The sequence below is a fragment of the Cnephaeus nilssonii genome, assembly GCF_951640355.1.
Source record: "Cnephaeus nilssonii genome assembly, chromosome: 3".
Classification (NCBI taxonomy): Eukaryota; Metazoa; Chordata; class Mammalia; order Chiroptera; family Vespertilionidae; genus Cnephaeus; species Cnephaeus nilssonii.
Genome location: NC_137074.1, coordinates 77,475,283 through 77,491,339, shown reverse-complemented (window position 1 = coordinate 77,491,339; position 16,057 = coordinate 77,475,283). Strand labels below are relative to the sequence as shown.

At 39.8% G+C, this 16,057-nt stretch overlaps 1 protein-coding gene across 2 annotated transcripts in view; it reads left to right on the top strand.

Annotated features, from left to right (window-relative positions):
• DCBLD2 (discoidin, CUB and LCCL domain containing 2) overlaps positions 1-16,057 on the top strand; it is a 104,566-nt gene that overhangs the window by 78,812 nt on the left and 9,697 nt on the right. For both annotated transcript variants that reach the window (XM_079766833.1, XM_079766832.1), the window contains 5 exons: positions 4,465-4,615; positions 5,413-5,499; positions 5,648-5,773; positions 10,953-11,046; positions 14,356-14,405. In XM_079766833.1, the coding sequence (XP_079622959.1) occupies positions 4,465-4,615; positions 5,413-5,499; positions 5,648-5,773; positions 10,953-11,046; positions 14,356-14,405 (508 nt within the window). The remainder of the gene's footprint in view (positions 1-4,464; positions 4,616-5,412; positions 5,500-5,647; positions 5,774-10,952; positions 11,047-14,355; positions 14,406-16,057) is intronic.

Below are 16,057 nucleotides of genomic sequence, written 5' to 3'. Positions count from 1 at the left end.
GCTGGATGGGGGGAGGGACCGCGGGAGGTTTGCCGGCCACGGGGAGGGACCAGGGGAGGTTGGCTGGCCATAGGAGGTTTGCTGTGGGAGTGCACTGACCACCAGGAGGCAGCTCCTGCTTTGAGTGTCTGCCCCCTGGTGGTCAGTACGCGTCATAGCTACTGGTCATTTTGGTCTTAACAGTCGTTTAGGCTTTTATATATAGAGATATTAATATATCTTTATTCACCACTTTTCTCATCTGTTCAAAAACTGCAGGGGCTTCCTGTAGTCTTTCATATGGATCTAAACTCTTCTGCTGTTATTCAAGGCCTTCTTTCCTCTCTCCTACTTGGTATCACATGAACTTCATATTTGGTGAGCCTCAGCCCATTGAAGCAAATAACAATATTGTCTCCATTTCTATCTTCTAATGCCCCCAAACTTGACTACCTTTTATTCTTAGCACATCCACATTTATTTGTATAATATTTATATTTATGAGGTATAGTGAATTTCTTGAAATTGTAAAAATTGTCCATATTTATATTATAAAAACATCTAAGAACATTGAGTTATATTTCTGAAAAAGATTTGTTTGGTTTCATTTTGAAAGATACTTTCACTGAGTTGATAATTCTAGGTTGACAGTTTTTGGTTTCAATACTTTAATTATGCTTACATTGTTTTCTGGTTTGCATTGTTTTTAGCGAGAATTCTGCTACATTCTTAATCATTGTTGCTCAATATGTAATGTGTCTTTTTTTTTCTTGGCTACTTTTAAGATTTTCTTTTTATCATTTGTTTCAGGTAATTTGATTATGATGTGCTTTGTGTAGTTGTCTTATTATTTCTTCTTGGGCTTTGAGCTTCTTGGATCTGTGGGTTATAATTTGCATCAAATTTGGAAAATTGTAGGCCTTTTTGCCCCCAAAATATGTCTCCTCTTCAGTTCTAATTACATGACTATTATGACTTCTGAATATGTCTTACAGTTCACTGATGCTATTCATTGTTTTCATCTTTCTCTATGTTCTAGCTTCAAACATTTCTACTGTTTTGTCTTCAAATTCAGTAATCTAGTCTGGAATGTCTGATCTGATATTAATCCTATCCTGTGTATTTATCTTCAATATTGTATTTTCACCTCTAGATTTTCAGGTTGGGGCTTTAAATTTTCTTCCATGTCTCTCATTAACATGCTCATGCTTTATACATTACCTCTGAAACATGTGGAGTATATAATAACTCAATGCCCTTGCCTACTTATTCTGTCTACTAATATGTCCTAGATCTTTTTATGTTGATTGATATTATGGGTCATATTTTACATGTCTGATCATTTTTGACTGGTAAACTATATTTACATTGTAGAAATTGTAAACTACATTGTTTGGTGCTAGATTTCATTTTGTGTTATTCCTTTAATTTTGTTTGAACTTCACTCTGGGACACAGATTACTTGAAAACCTTTATCTTTTCAAGGCTTGCATTTTTGCTTTATTAGGCAGGACTTGAGCAGCCTTTTCTAATTTTTTCCTACTACTGAGGAAATAGTGTTCTAAATATTCAATCTAACATCCCATGTATTTCTTCATTTTGGCTGTTGGCAGTGTGAGCTGTTCCCAGCTCTCCATGACTCTCAGAATTGTTCTACTGGCTCCTTTCTGGTGGATTTTCACTGGTCCTCCCTCAGACAGTTTCTTCATACACAGCTGAAGATTTAAGGGCAATCTTCCTACAGATCTTAGAAGTTTTTCTGCAGTCTTCTTCCCTCCCATACTGTACCCTGCAAATCCTAGCTGCCTTGGCCCCTCATCTCTGAGCTCTGTCTCCTTGATTCAGTGAAACACCAGGCTCTCTCTAAGCAATATTGGGACAGGAGAAGGGCTCACCTCACTTGTTTCCCTTTTCTCAGGGATTTTCGCCCTATGCTGCCTGTTGTCCAGTGTCTGAAAACCATTTTTATTTGATTTCATATATTTTATTTGATTTTTCAGAAATTTAAAGAAAAAGGTTAAATCCAATCATGGATAGAAATGGAAGTCCTGGCATGGAACTATACGAAATAACAGTCTTTTACCTCACTTATGTTAGCCCATCAGCTCCCTCACCTGCCCGAACTCAAGGGTAATTGGTGTATTCATTTTCACACCCTTTCAAAGCATGCAGATGTGCATGAGCCACATACATGCAGATTGAGAGAGTTTTGAGTTTTGTTTTGAAATGGGAATGTGTGTACAACTTGTTTTATAATATGTTGCTTTTAATAGTAGGCCATGTTGGTGTGTGCTAACAACCAATAAATTTAAGTTCCCTGAGAATAGGAACTTTGACTTCCATTTTCATTTTTCCCTCATGACACCTTGCAAACCTCCCTCAAATAGGAATTTATAATAGGTGTTCATAGGTTAGCGATAGTAAATCTTTTTTTTTTTAATTGATTTCAGAGAGGAAGAGAGAGGGAGAGAGATAGAAATATCAATGATGAGAGAGAGTCATTGATCTCCTGCATGACCCCCACCTGGGACCAAGCCCCCAACCCAGGCATGTACCCTGACCAGGAATTGAACCATGACCTCCTGGTTCATAGGTCGATGCTCAACCACTGAGCCATGCTGACCAGGCTATAGCAAATCTATTTTACTTCGTTTTTGTTTTGTTTTGTTTTGTCTTGTTTTGTTTTGTTTTGTTTTTAGGGAGAGTGGAGAGTGGAAGAGAAAGGGAAAGACAGAGAGAAACATCGATGTGAGAGAAACACATCGATTGGTTGCCTCCTGCACAAGCCCTGACAGGGCCTGGGCCAGGGTGGAACCTGCAACCGAGGTATGTGCCCCTGACCGGAATCGAACCTGGGATCCTTTGGTCCACTGGCCAATATTCTATCCACTGTTATCTACTGTGCCAAACCAGCTAGGGCTTACTTAGTTTTTATAAAATCTGTCTCCTTTAAATTTTTTATAAAAATGAGACTGCAGTCTGGAGTAAAATCTCAGGGATATAGTTTTTATGTTTATTATTTGTTCCACTAATTCAATAAACTGTATATAATATTGCCTTTATTTTATTTCAAAGTAATATTTGAGGAAATAACGGAAGCTTACTAGTGTGGAGATTATTGTAATTTCAAAATAAACCTCTTAGAAAATGAAGGCTATTAATACATCCTAGAAATTTGCAATCTAATGTCATGTGAATCAGCCAAGAAAAAAAATAGCTATAATATTTGGAAATGGCTTGATTGAGGAAGTAAACATTTACTTGCTCTTACCTTAACTAGTAAAAACAAACCACTCTGATTTTAGGCAGGTGCTCACTTATTGATGGTCCTTAGAAACTAACTACAGATGATTTGGCCTGAAGGGACAGGAGGGCTCTTTTTTGCTTAGTAGAGCACTGAGCATAAATCAGAAGACCCAGATTCAAGTCACTGCTCTATCACTGACTGGCCGTGGGATCCCATTCTGAGCTTCAGTTTCCTGGGTTCTGCCTGATCATAGGGTTGTCATGAAGAGCAACTGAGTTAATCCTATGAAATGCTTTATAATTAAGAGCTTTTCCAGTGTAAGGTACTGTCATTTGCTTGAATAGTTGAGGGAATGAGATGTTACTTGAAATCATATTTTTACCTAAGGGTTATATAATGCATTTGTTGCTGTTTAGTGATGATTGTTAAATTAGGCAAGTAACTTGTCACTTTTCTGGCTCAAAGAGCCAACAAGAAAACAGAATATGGGAACTGTGTTTATATAGTTTATCCACTAGGTGGAGGTATATATCTGTTGTGTTAGTGTATGCTCACTTTCAGTCTATTCATTGGGAGAAAAATTATGAAAAGTTCACAGTAAAGCATTTTCTCTAAGATCTCATATGTTCAGTTAGGCTTTATTTTGAAAATAAAGTCAACATATTAAAACAAATATGGAATAGTTGGTAATTCCATAGGACTGGAGTTACTAATTTATTAATAACAATATACCATATTATTACAGTTGAAGCTCTCTTCTCAGATTGCCAAGTTATCATTCTTGGTATGTTTGCATCATCTTAAAATCATTTTTATATTTCATATTTTTCTTTTATAAAAATTTTTGATGAAAAATGTGCAGCTTCTTAAAATAGAAACAGACTCTAGATAGAGAGCAGGCAGACAGTTCCAGGGAGTGTGGAGGGGAATCGAGCAAAAAGGAGAGAGCTCATGAACATGAACAACAGTGTGGTGATTGGGGGAGAGCAGGGTGGGAAGAGGGCACAGAGGGGGTAAATGGTGATGGGAAAGATTAAATTCTTTTTTTAAAAAAGAAAGAATGTGCAACATCTTAATGGTTTTCAAAATTGTGATTCATTTATTTTCTTAAAAATTAATTCTTATTGTCATACTTTGCAGATCTCATTTAAGGCCCAAAACAAAAACATGTTTCAGTGGAGCAATTTAGCCCTGGCCTCTGTTGATGTAAAGTACCAATTTTTTGTTGTTTTTTAAAGATATTTCAAGGAAACACAGATTATCACCAGGATGTGCGTAATAACTTTTTGCCACCAATTATTGCACGTTTTATTAGAGTGAATCCTACCCAATGGCAGCAGAAAATTGCCATGAAAGTGGAGCTGCTGGGGTGCCAGTTTATTCTTAAAGGTAAAGCAACAGTATATTTCAGACATGATATTTTCACTGGATTAATTAAAAATGCAAATTGAATGCTGTTCTCAGGGAAGGTAGTTAATAACAATGTGTTTAACCTCTAAATTATATTATCATCTTAAAGGAATTTTTAAAAAGAAACAGTTGTCCTCATAAAAAGTTAAACATCAAAATTATTTTCAAATTACAAGTTGGATAGAGGGCATCATTCATGAGATGATGTAATGAAATTGCTTTCCAAATCTATTCTCAATCTTAATTTTTAGTCAGGACTCATGTAATATAATATTCATATCACATAAACACTAATGATTGATTATAATAGTAACCTCAGTCTAAGTGACTTTTACTTTGAATAAATTAAAAGTGGGAGTAACTTCCTTCAATATTATATAATGTCTTAATACTTCGTTTACTGTTGTATCTCTAAGAACTACCACAGTGCCTAACATATAGGGGGCCCTCCATAAATATTTCTCAAATGAATTGATGGGTAGTCTATCAAAATGCAATGAAATTTTTATAGCTTTAGAGTTCAACATCATTTGCCTTCCCATTATTTTCCTTCTTAAGAAGATTACTCTCAGACAATTTGTTTAAAAACTGAGAAATCTCAGTATATATGTGCTTTCAATACAGAATATATTTATCCTTCTGACATATTTCTCTGAGATTTAAAATTACTGTGCAGTATTAAGTATTCTAGGAAATGGTAAAGACATTTAAATTACTACTTTTAACTATGGTTTTTATAAGCAAAGCGTGTAAACTTTTCTAAACCATTTTTCAAGGTCGTCCTCCAAAACTTACTCAACCTCCACCTCCTCGGAACAGCAATGACCTCAAAAACACTACAGCCCCTCCAAAAATAGCCAAAGGTAGGCCTCCTTTGAACGTGAAATGTTCATATTTCCTGGGTTTATGATATAATTTTCCATAAATATGTTAAAAAGCATTTTAAAATAACTTAATTTTAATCAAGTTTATGTAGATAAAAGAATAAAGTTTTAAAATCTTTTTTTAAAGGTCGTGGCCCAAAATTTACTCAGCCACTACAACCTCGCAGTCGCAATGAATTTCCTGCACAGACAGAACAAACAACTGCCACTCCTGATATCAAAAACACTACCGTAACTCCAGATGTCACCAAAGGTGGGCGAACCCAACGTTCACACCTGTTATGTAGTCGTGTTTTACTGTTTGCAACTTAAGTTTTCAAGAACATTTCTAGCTTTTAAACCTTTTCCTCGGACTTGTGTATTTTAAGTATAGCAAAAAAATTGATTCCCTTCCTTGGGAAAAAACTGACTGCTTTGCTCAAAGTTCTATTCTCTCAAGCCATGTAGAATTGCTCTTTAAATATTTACAGATGGCTGCTGTATTCTAAGCCTCCTCTTGCAATTTTTGTCCCTATACAGCAAAACACATGGAGTCTTGTGCCTAGAAATATTTCTAGAAATAACTAAAAGCATAGCAGAAAACCGTTTTTTTTTTTTCTTTATTATATATTAATTTTCTGGATAGGGAACTTGGTGGCAAAAAAAAAAAAAAGGAAGATTAAAAAACAAGTTTTGGTGAAACTTTCGGTTAGGGTTAGGGTAATAACTTTTTAAAAATATTCTGATTTAACATTCATAAAAAAAGTGGTCTCTGTTCTTAAAATGTTTACTATTATAATTTTTTAGATTATCAATATAAATGTATTAGTAGAATTTACTTTCAAATTTTATTAATGATAAGTAAGGTATTAACATATACAAAGCATAGTAGCTCTTTGATTTTATAGCTTGTCAAGAAACAAAATTTCAGTTGAATACAGAAAACAAAGCCTCGGTGTTCTGTAGGAATTAGTTTCAGTGCTGGCAGACAAAGAAAGCACACTTTTTCAAGACAGCGCAGAGAAGAGAAAGCAATTCATCCGTAGTAACTTGTGTCATATAGAACTTGAATCATTCTCATTTTCTGAAAATTTGTCTGGATTCATATAAATTTCTCCAACTTTCCAAGTGTCAGTTTCTTTCCTATCTTCCAAACAGACTGATTTCTTTCTCGTGCCTCAGGAAAATCTAGAGGGAAGCAAGAATTCTCAGAGCCAAGAGATCTTAGCATCCACAGAGTGCTTCTTACAGCTTGCAGAAGGCATGCAAGAATCTCAGGCCACATGCCTGGAGGGAGGAACAGTCATTTTATTGTTCAAAATCTGATTATAGCACCTTAAAATCTCAAACTAAAAGTGTCCTTAAAGCATTATCTTCCAGAACTAGGATGCCTGTAAGATTAAAAAGAATTAACAAAGAATGTGCAGGTCTTTTTAATTGAAGAGCTCTTGTCTCCTTTTCTCTGGAAAAGTGATGTATAGACCCAAATCTAAGTAGGTGGTTTAGCGCCTCTGATTAAATCAAACTGTATCCATATGAACCTCATTCTTCTCTCTCCAATTTCACAAATTTTAGAAATAAAAAAGCATATTTACTTTCTGAAGGTTTAATGCTGTCTAACCTGACAGGATTTGTTTTATGCACGCCTTCTCCATTTTCACATTCAGACAGCAAGTGATGACAGAGGAAAGCAGCTCATAGTCAGGTTTGTGCCACGATAGCTTCCCGCTCCTCCTCCAGAGGGCCTCAGCCCCAACCGTAGCCTTTCTGTTTTCCATGTTACCTCTTCTGACTGTTCTCAATAGTTGCCTCTGTATTTTTAAAACCTGTGACCAGGGATATTCACTCACTCCCAGTAACCTCTTCAACTTCACAAAGAAAGTAGAAGCCATTAGAAGGAAACTCCCTTTTTGTGGAACCTACAAACTCACCTGTACCTCTGTCCACTTCAGTAAAAAAGAGGGGATTCCTCATATTAGCCAAGACTGGTCACTTCACCTGAGCCCTGGCCCCATTCATCCAGCTTCTCAGAAGCCCCCTGTTATTGATCATCCTCTGCCTGTGCTGTTATTGTCAGCCTCTTTCTGTCTTGGATACAGTTATAAATGCGTAAGGCGTGGCACTCAGCCCCCAGTGGACATCAGCAGCTGTGCCATCCTCATGCCAGGAGGGGTTGACAGATGAAGAAACTAATGTTGCAAATGACTTTAGGCAGCCCATTTTCTGGATCTGGGCCCAGGATTCTTTATCTGTGGAGTGAGATAAAGGGATTAAATGAGCTCCTCCTCCCTGTAGGATCTAGCACTGTGTCAGTTCCTGCCCTGTTGATACACACATTGGGTTTCTATACTTAACTTGACATTGTCACCCTTTCTGTATCTATAAATATTGTGCCCTTGTACTGCAACATCATTTCCATTTGCTGGGAATATTTTCCTGTAAGGATGTCCTTACTTCTTTTCATTGTTGGGTATTTGGATTATTTCCAGAAGCAAACCTCTCTAAAGACACATCCTTGAATGTCATCTTTATTTTTTCCTAAGAATAAATTCTAGATGTGGAATTGCTAAGTAATTGTTGTTTATACGTATTGCCCCAAAATGATACAGAACGTATTATTTTATATTCCCATAAAAATACCTTTTTCCTAATATCCTCTTGAACAATTAGTTATCCTCTCTAATAAAACGGTAATATGCAAATTAACCATCACTCCGCTACATAAGCCACGCCCACCAGCCAAGCCACGCCCACCAGCCAATCAGGGCGAGTATGCAAATTAACCCCAATCCAAGATGGCTACAGCCACAGAGAGCAAGGTTTCCCAGGTAACAGAGCAAGCCAAGCTTTCCATAGCCGTTGCAGGCCTAAGCCTCCACTCAAGCTACAAAGTTTCAATTATAGAAGGTAAACAAATTCAAACAAATGGCGGCAGAATGGAGCTTGAGAGAGCAGGCCAGGGTTGCCGGCGGCAACAGGGGAAGCAAAGCTTTCCGCACTCCCTGGCCGGGCTCACCCGCTTAAGGCTACAAAGTTTCAATTGTAGAAGGTGAATTAACTGCCACAGAAATGGCTGTTTCAATTATAGAAGGTAAACAAATTCAAACAAATGGCGGCAGAATGGAGCTTGAGAGAGCAGGCCAGGGTTGCCGGCGGCAACAGGGGAAGCAAAGCTTTCCGCACACCCTGGCCGGGCTCACCCGCTTAAGGCAACAAAGTTTCAATTATAACCCCAACACAAATGACTTCGGGCCTCGGAGGGAGCCCCAGGCTTGGCTCTGCTCCAGGCTACAAAGTTTCAATTGTAGAAGGAAAATAAGTTCCAGATACCAGGGCCTCCCCTTGGGTTGCCAGGGGGCGTGGCCAGCCTGCAAACCACCACAGGCCCCTCGCTCAGGCCGCCCCATGCCCCAAGGGAACCCCACCCTGATCCGGGACACCCTTCAGGGCAAACCAGCTGGCCCTCACCCCTGTACCAGGCCTCTATCCTATCTAATAAAAGAGTAATATACAGATTGATCATCACTGCAACACACAATATAGCTGCCCCCATGTGGTCAAAGATCCTGTCCCCATGTGGACACAAGATGGCCACTACAAGATGGCCAGCAGGAGAGGGAAGTTGGGAGGCACCCGGCCTGCAAGGGAGGGCAGTTGGGAGGCACCCGGCCTGCAAAGGAGGGCAGTTGAGAGGGACCAGGCTTGCAAGGGAGGGCAGTTGGGGGCGATCAACCCTGCAGGAGAGGGCAGTTAGGGGTGACCAGACTGGCAGAGGAGGGAAGTTGGGGGCAAACAGGCTGGCAGGGGAGCAGTTAAGCATCAACCAGGCTGGCAGTGGAGTGGTTAGGGGGTGATCAGGCTGGCAGGCAGAGGCAGTTAGGGGCAATCAGGAAGGCAGGCAGGCAGGCAAGCAGTTGGGAGCCAGCAGTCCTGGATTGTGAGAGGGATGTCCGACTGCCTGTTTAGGCCCGATCCCACCAGGATCGGGCCTAAACGGGCAATCGCACATCCCTCCAGGAGTCTCAGATTGGAGAGGGTACAGGCTGGGCTGAGGGACAACCCCCCGCCGTGCACAAATTTCGTGCACCGGGCTTCTAGTCTATATATATATTAAAAGCCAGCAACCGTAACGCTGTAATGACCAGAACAACTGGTCACTGTGATGCCCACTGTGGCCAGTGAACCAGCCCAATCTGGGGATGGGGCTGGCCAGCCAACATTCCGCAGCCCCTCCCCCCAGCCAGCTCTGCCCCCGATCACCCCCCACACACACACCAATTGGGGGTGGAGCTGGCTGGCCAACTTCCCACAGCCCCTCCCCAGCCATTGACCCCTGATTGGCCCCCTCACCCCAGTCAAGGGCGGGGCCCACTGGCCAATCGCCTGCAGCCCCTCCCCCTAGCCGGCCTGGCTCTGATCAGTCCCGATTGGGGTGGGTTGGCCAGCCAACATCCCACTATCTCCTCCTCTTAACAGGCCCAGCCTCAATCCACCCCGATTGGGGCCGGGCCGACTGGACCCTACCCATGCACGAATTCGTGCACTGGACCTCTAGTTTTAAATAATTGCCAATTTGATAAGCAGAAATATGATCTTATTCTTGTTCTAACTTCCATTTCTCTGATTACTAGTGAGGCTAATATGTTGAATGGTCACTTGTTCTTTTAAATGTATTATTCACTCATCCCCGCTAACTTTTCTATTCTTTGTTTTTGACTTGTATATCCTGTCACATCTTAATTATAGTAACTCCTTATCAATATGCAGAACATATTATCTTCATTTATCATTTGTCTTTCAGTCATTGTCTTGGTGATTTAACCCTTTGCACTCGCTTGCTTTTTTCTCGATTCCTTTATTCTACTCGGGATTTAATTTTTTAAATACCCCAGATTTTACAAAGCGCGGCAGTAGAATAAAAAACTGGAGTTTCTTTTCATACAAACTTATTTATTTGGATTTTTTTATATTTCAGATTATTGATACATTCAAAGAGTAATTTTAATCTCGACATCCGAGTGCAAAAGGTTAAGAAGTTACTATGGCCTGGCCAGTGTGGCTAGGTGGTTGAGCATTGACCCATGAACCAAGAGGTTGAAGGTTCGATTGCGTGTCAGGGCACATGCCCAGATTGCAGGCTCAGTTCCCAGTAGGGGCATGCAGCAGGCAGCTGATCGATGTTCTGCTCTCACATCCATGTTTTTCTTTCTCCCTCTCCCTTCCTATCTCTATAAAGATCAAAAGTTACTATGAAATTTTTAAAACATAATATAAAGGTGGATCAAATAATGTGATGAACTTTCACAGATCCATGAAAGCTCCTGAGGTTACCAACTCATGCCTAGTATCGTTTCATAAGTAATGTTTATAGTATTTCTTCAGATAGAAACCTCTGCTAAAATGGTTCATTCTCACTGTTTCCAGTCATAATTTCTGCCTTTGGCCTATTTCAGATGTAGCCTTGGCTGCAGTGCTTGTCCCTGTGCTGGTCATGGTCCTCACCACGCTCATTCTCATATTAGTGTGTGCTTGGCATTGGAGAAACAGGTTAGTATGTAAGCAACTCACCTAATTGGTCCTAGAAGGGGGTGTTTTCAAATGTGAAATAGAAACAAAATACAGAAGATGAACTATAATTTGTCCTTTAGAGAAGGGAGAGTTAAGATAGTCATTAAAATAAAAATACATGTTTCTTCCATATTCCCATAAAAAATGAGTATGTTCAGTTACAGTCAGTTACTGAGTACCTTTATTGCATCAAATTTTGCAATGCACACTGGCATATACAGATTAATAAGAAAAATGTCTAACACATAGGTGCTTAGTAATATTTACTGAAAGAATGAAACATAATTACTATCTTCAAGATGTTAGGAAGGATTGACTGGCACAAAATGAGGAACTATAATGCAGTTTGATGAGTTACTTAGGAAGTGCCAGAGGACACAAATGCAAGGACCAAGAGAGTTTTCTGAAATTCTTAAAATTAGCATGTTTTAGTAAAAAGAAAGACTTGGATTTGGCTAGATTGTGGAAGGTAGAGACCGCCCAGACTGAGAGAACTATTTGAGCAAGGGCACGGAGATGTGGGATGTGGGCAGCATCGCGAGTCATCGGACGTGGGTTGGCCTGGGAGAGCACTGAGAAAGAACCTAGACGTGCAGCCTGGACCAGGATCAGGGAGAGAGAAATCTAGATTGCATTCTCTAGATGGGGAAATCATTGGAGTGCATTAAGCAGATAATTAGACGAAGAGTGGCAGTTGTTTTCGCAGAGTGGGTTGAAGGGGAGAGGTTAGAAGTGGCAGAAAGATGAAGTAGGAAACTGCTGAGGCCTGGCAGGAACATAGCAATTCTAGGAAAAAGAGACATGAGCGGGAGAGATGTCCCAGTGGCATTAATGGGATGCATGACCGGCTGTCATGGTGCGGAAGTAGGAGGGATCTAGGATGACCTGAAGTTTCTGGCTCGTGTAGTTAGATCGGTAGGGATTCCAAGAGATGAGGTAATAGCGGGAGGGACAGGTTTGGTGGAGCAAGGGCATGACTTCTTTTGTTCCGTCAGTCAATATTTGAGTTTCTGCCCCGTGCCAAGTATTGAGCCTAGTGGTAGGAGGTCAGTGAGGAACCCCAAAGTTTACAGAATGGGAGAGGATACAGTGCAGAAAACTTGCGGCTATGGTACCAGCATGGATCCCAGTGGATCCCAGATTCATGGTGTTGGGAAAGTTGTCTGAGCAGAGACCCAGTAAGCTAGTATGATGGCAGCAGGGAAAGGACTTTAGGGACATCTAGGAAAGGAAATTCATGTTGTTTTCAGGGAACTGGACAGCAACAGTAGTAATGATGAGAATAGCAGCAACAACTAATTTTATAGAAAATTAAACTATTTCAAGCATTACTCTAAACGCTTTACATGTTTTAACTAAGCCTCAAAATATCCTATGAAAAGGGCACTGTTGCCGAAACCGGTTTGGCTCAGTGCATAGAGCATCAGCCTGCGGACTAAAAGGTCCCAGGTTCGATTCCGGTCAAGGGCACGTACCTTGGTTGCGGGCACATCCCCAGTAGGGGGTGTGCAGGAGGCAGCTGAAAGATGTTTCTAGCTCTCTATCCCTCTCCCTTCCTCTCTGTAAAAAATCAATAAAATATATTTAAAAATTAAAATAAAAATAAATTTCAAAAAAAGGGGCACTGTTATAAATCCCATTTTACAGAAGAAGAAAGTGAGAAGGGAGCATAAATAACTTGCCCAGGTTCACCTGGCCAGCACATGGCTGAGCGGAGTTTTGGACCTGGCTGCAGAGCCCACGCTCCTAACCACTGCTGCCTCTGAACGTACCGTCAATAAAGTCTAATCCTCTTTGGTCAGAGCACAGCTATGTGGGAGTGAGGATGGAAGAGTAGAATCGTTGAGAGGGGGGCAGGAAGCAAGTCTAGAATCAGTTCAGGATGGTGTTTATAGAACCCTGTAGTCATTCAGACTCCCAAGAGGCAGATGGAATACACATCTGTTCAGGACCAAAGGTCTGAGCTGCAGAATTGAAGTCACTTCTAAGCGACTTTGGTCATTGAAATTGCTGACGACCAGCTTCACAACAAGGAGTAAAGGTAGAGATGCCATTTGAGGGGTGTGGAAAATAGTGAGGAGGAGAATAATAAAAACAGCTGCAATTTATTGAAACCTTAACCGGTGCCAAGCACTGTTCTAAACACTTGATATGTAATGAATAAATAACCTGAAGCTTTGTCACTTGAGAGTCTACAAAATCTTATAGTACAGCCCTGGGTAATAATTATAACATTCAATTAATTGTCCTCGTTGTATAGGGCATCTCACTTCCATTTAGGAAAGGTTATTGATTTCCTTTTATTTAGAAGTCTTATGGGAGAGGATTTTCAAGGATAAGTAACTAATTATAGAGGAGTTTTTAATATCAATGATAAAAATCTAATACTGGAGAAGAATGTTTCCAAGTAGGAAATGCATGTAGATGTAGCTTGGGCTCTTTGATAAACCACCATTTGTGATCTTGAGCAATCACATAGCCACCTTGTCCTCTTTTATGCACTAGAGCATGTCTACTTTCTCTCTAGCTTGCAAAGCATAATATTAATTAGATTTACATGCTTGGACCAGAAACTGTCCTTTGTACAAGTTTCTTGGTAGATAGTAATTCTTAGCCGAGGGATGAGAGACTTCTCCTGGGGAGGATATGTCAGAGTTCTGAGGGTGGACTGGGCAGAATCTTCTCTGTTGTACCCGTGGCTCTCACCTCCCAGGCCTGGAGAAGCCTTTTCTTCCCTCGGCCATTTGTCACTTTGGGATGGATTGACTTATCCTGGGACAGTTGGGGGAATTCAGTCTATACAACGAAGGGTATATGACTCTTGGAACTTGTTTGGGACAAAGGACCATAGAAAAACGGAGAAACTTGGAAATATAACAATGCAGGAGAAAATGTTGGATTTTTTTTCTTGTTGTTCTGTGAAGTTTGTATTTAAAACCAAATCAAACCTGACATGATTTCCCATAAAAACCCACACGTCATGTCTGGGTCTTTGATTTAATTCAGTCTTTTTATCTACAGACTGAGCCTTTTTTATTTCTTTATTCATTTTGAAATATTTGGGTAGCCAGATAACTGTCCCAGGAGGCAGTTAATGTTTATTGAGAATCCAGAATTTATGAGCCTCGACAAAGTCAAATGAAATAGAGGCCTCCCTTGGGTAGATCAGCAAGTGGGAATGTGTACTCTTGACTAATTATTAACTTTGGTGTTTATCCTGCACTTTCAGAGCTGTCTTACTAGTGAATTCATTCTATTTGCTAACTTTCTTTTCCTGTATTTTTCCAGAAAGAAAAAAACTGAAGGCACCTATGATTTACCTTACTGGGACCGGGCAGGTAACTCATGACTTTGCATCTCTTTCCGTCAGCGGGAAGCCCCTCCCCTCCAGATGGCAGCAGGGGAAGAGTGTTTTCAGGCCCACTGAAATGTCCCAGCACTGTTAGGAAGGTGGCATTCCTACTCTCTTCTGATCATTTTTACTCTTCTGTCAAATCTCTTCTAGTCAATAAGTAGTGAAATGGAAAGGAATTGTTTTTCTTCTGGAAAACTTGTCTGGTTTTTACCATTATCGATTCATCTTGAGGAGACCAGCTTTCTTGGAGGCCTGTGTGAACACTGTCAGAGGCAGAGGGTTTTGGTTCCAGTAAAAGTATGTGTGTGTCACTCTGCTCTGGGTATTTAAGTGGAGTCCAGCAGTTTAGGAATCCTGAAGCCTGCCATGTCTGCTGTGATAAGTTGTCATCTTCTGAATTCCAACTCTGTGGTAGGTGGCAGATTGCTGCAAGTTACACCAGGGGTCCCCTATGGGTCCCCCACTTCCCTGTCTCACTACCGGAACAGCTGTTAGGAGCCAAAAGGGTTCACCACTGTGACCAGGGTAGACAAGAGCAGTGGTGGGAGCTAGTCAGGTGCTGCTAGGGTAGATCTTGGAAAGTATTTAAAAAACAACCACAACATTTTAAACCACCCCTACCACAGACAAACTATATCTGACCAGTGATCTGTTTCTGTATATGCTTTTGATAGAGATTCCTACCATACTCTGCTTTACACTGTATATCCTATCAAAGCAAAAAATAATCTTGAAAAACTTAAGGAACTAGAAAAAGAAGAATAAACTAAACCCAAAGCTACCATAAGAAAGGAAATATAAAGATTAGAGCAGAGATAAACAAAATAGAGAATAGAAAGACAATAGAGAAAAATCAATGAAATCAAAAGTTGGTTCTTCAAGAATATCATCAACAAACGTGACAAACATTTAGATAGATGGACTTAGAAAAAAGGAGAGAAAATTGAAATTACTAAAATCAGAAATGAAAGTGGGAACTATCAATTCTATGAAAATGCAAAGGATTATAAATCAATACTATGAACAATTGTACACCAAAAAATTGAATAACCTAGATGAAATGGATAAATTCTTAGAGACACAAAACTTACTAAGACTAAATCATGAAGAAATAGAAAATCTGAATAGACCTATAACTAGTAAAGGGATTGAGTTAGTAATAAAAAATTTCCCAACAGACAAAAGTCCTGGACCTGATGGCTTCATTGGTAAATTTTACCAAACATTTGAAGAAGAGCTAAACCTTAAAGATTCCACACACAGAAATAGCTGTTACAACTAATAAATACATTCAGCAAAGTGGTAGGATACAAAGTCAACACAAAAATCAGTTGCATTTCTATACACGAATAATCAATAATCTGAAAAGGAAATTATAAAAACAATTCCATTTATAATAGCTTCAAAAATAGTAAAATAGTTAGGAATTAACTTAACCAAGGAAGTAAAAGACTTATACAATGAAAACATTGCTAAAAGAAATTTTAAAAGACAGAAAAGGAAACATCCTATGTTCAGGGGTTGGAAGACTTAATATTGTTAATATATAGGACTACCCAAAGCAATTTATAGATTCATTACCAATCTCCATCAAAATCTCTGATATTTTTTGCAGAAATAGAAAAATTCATCCTA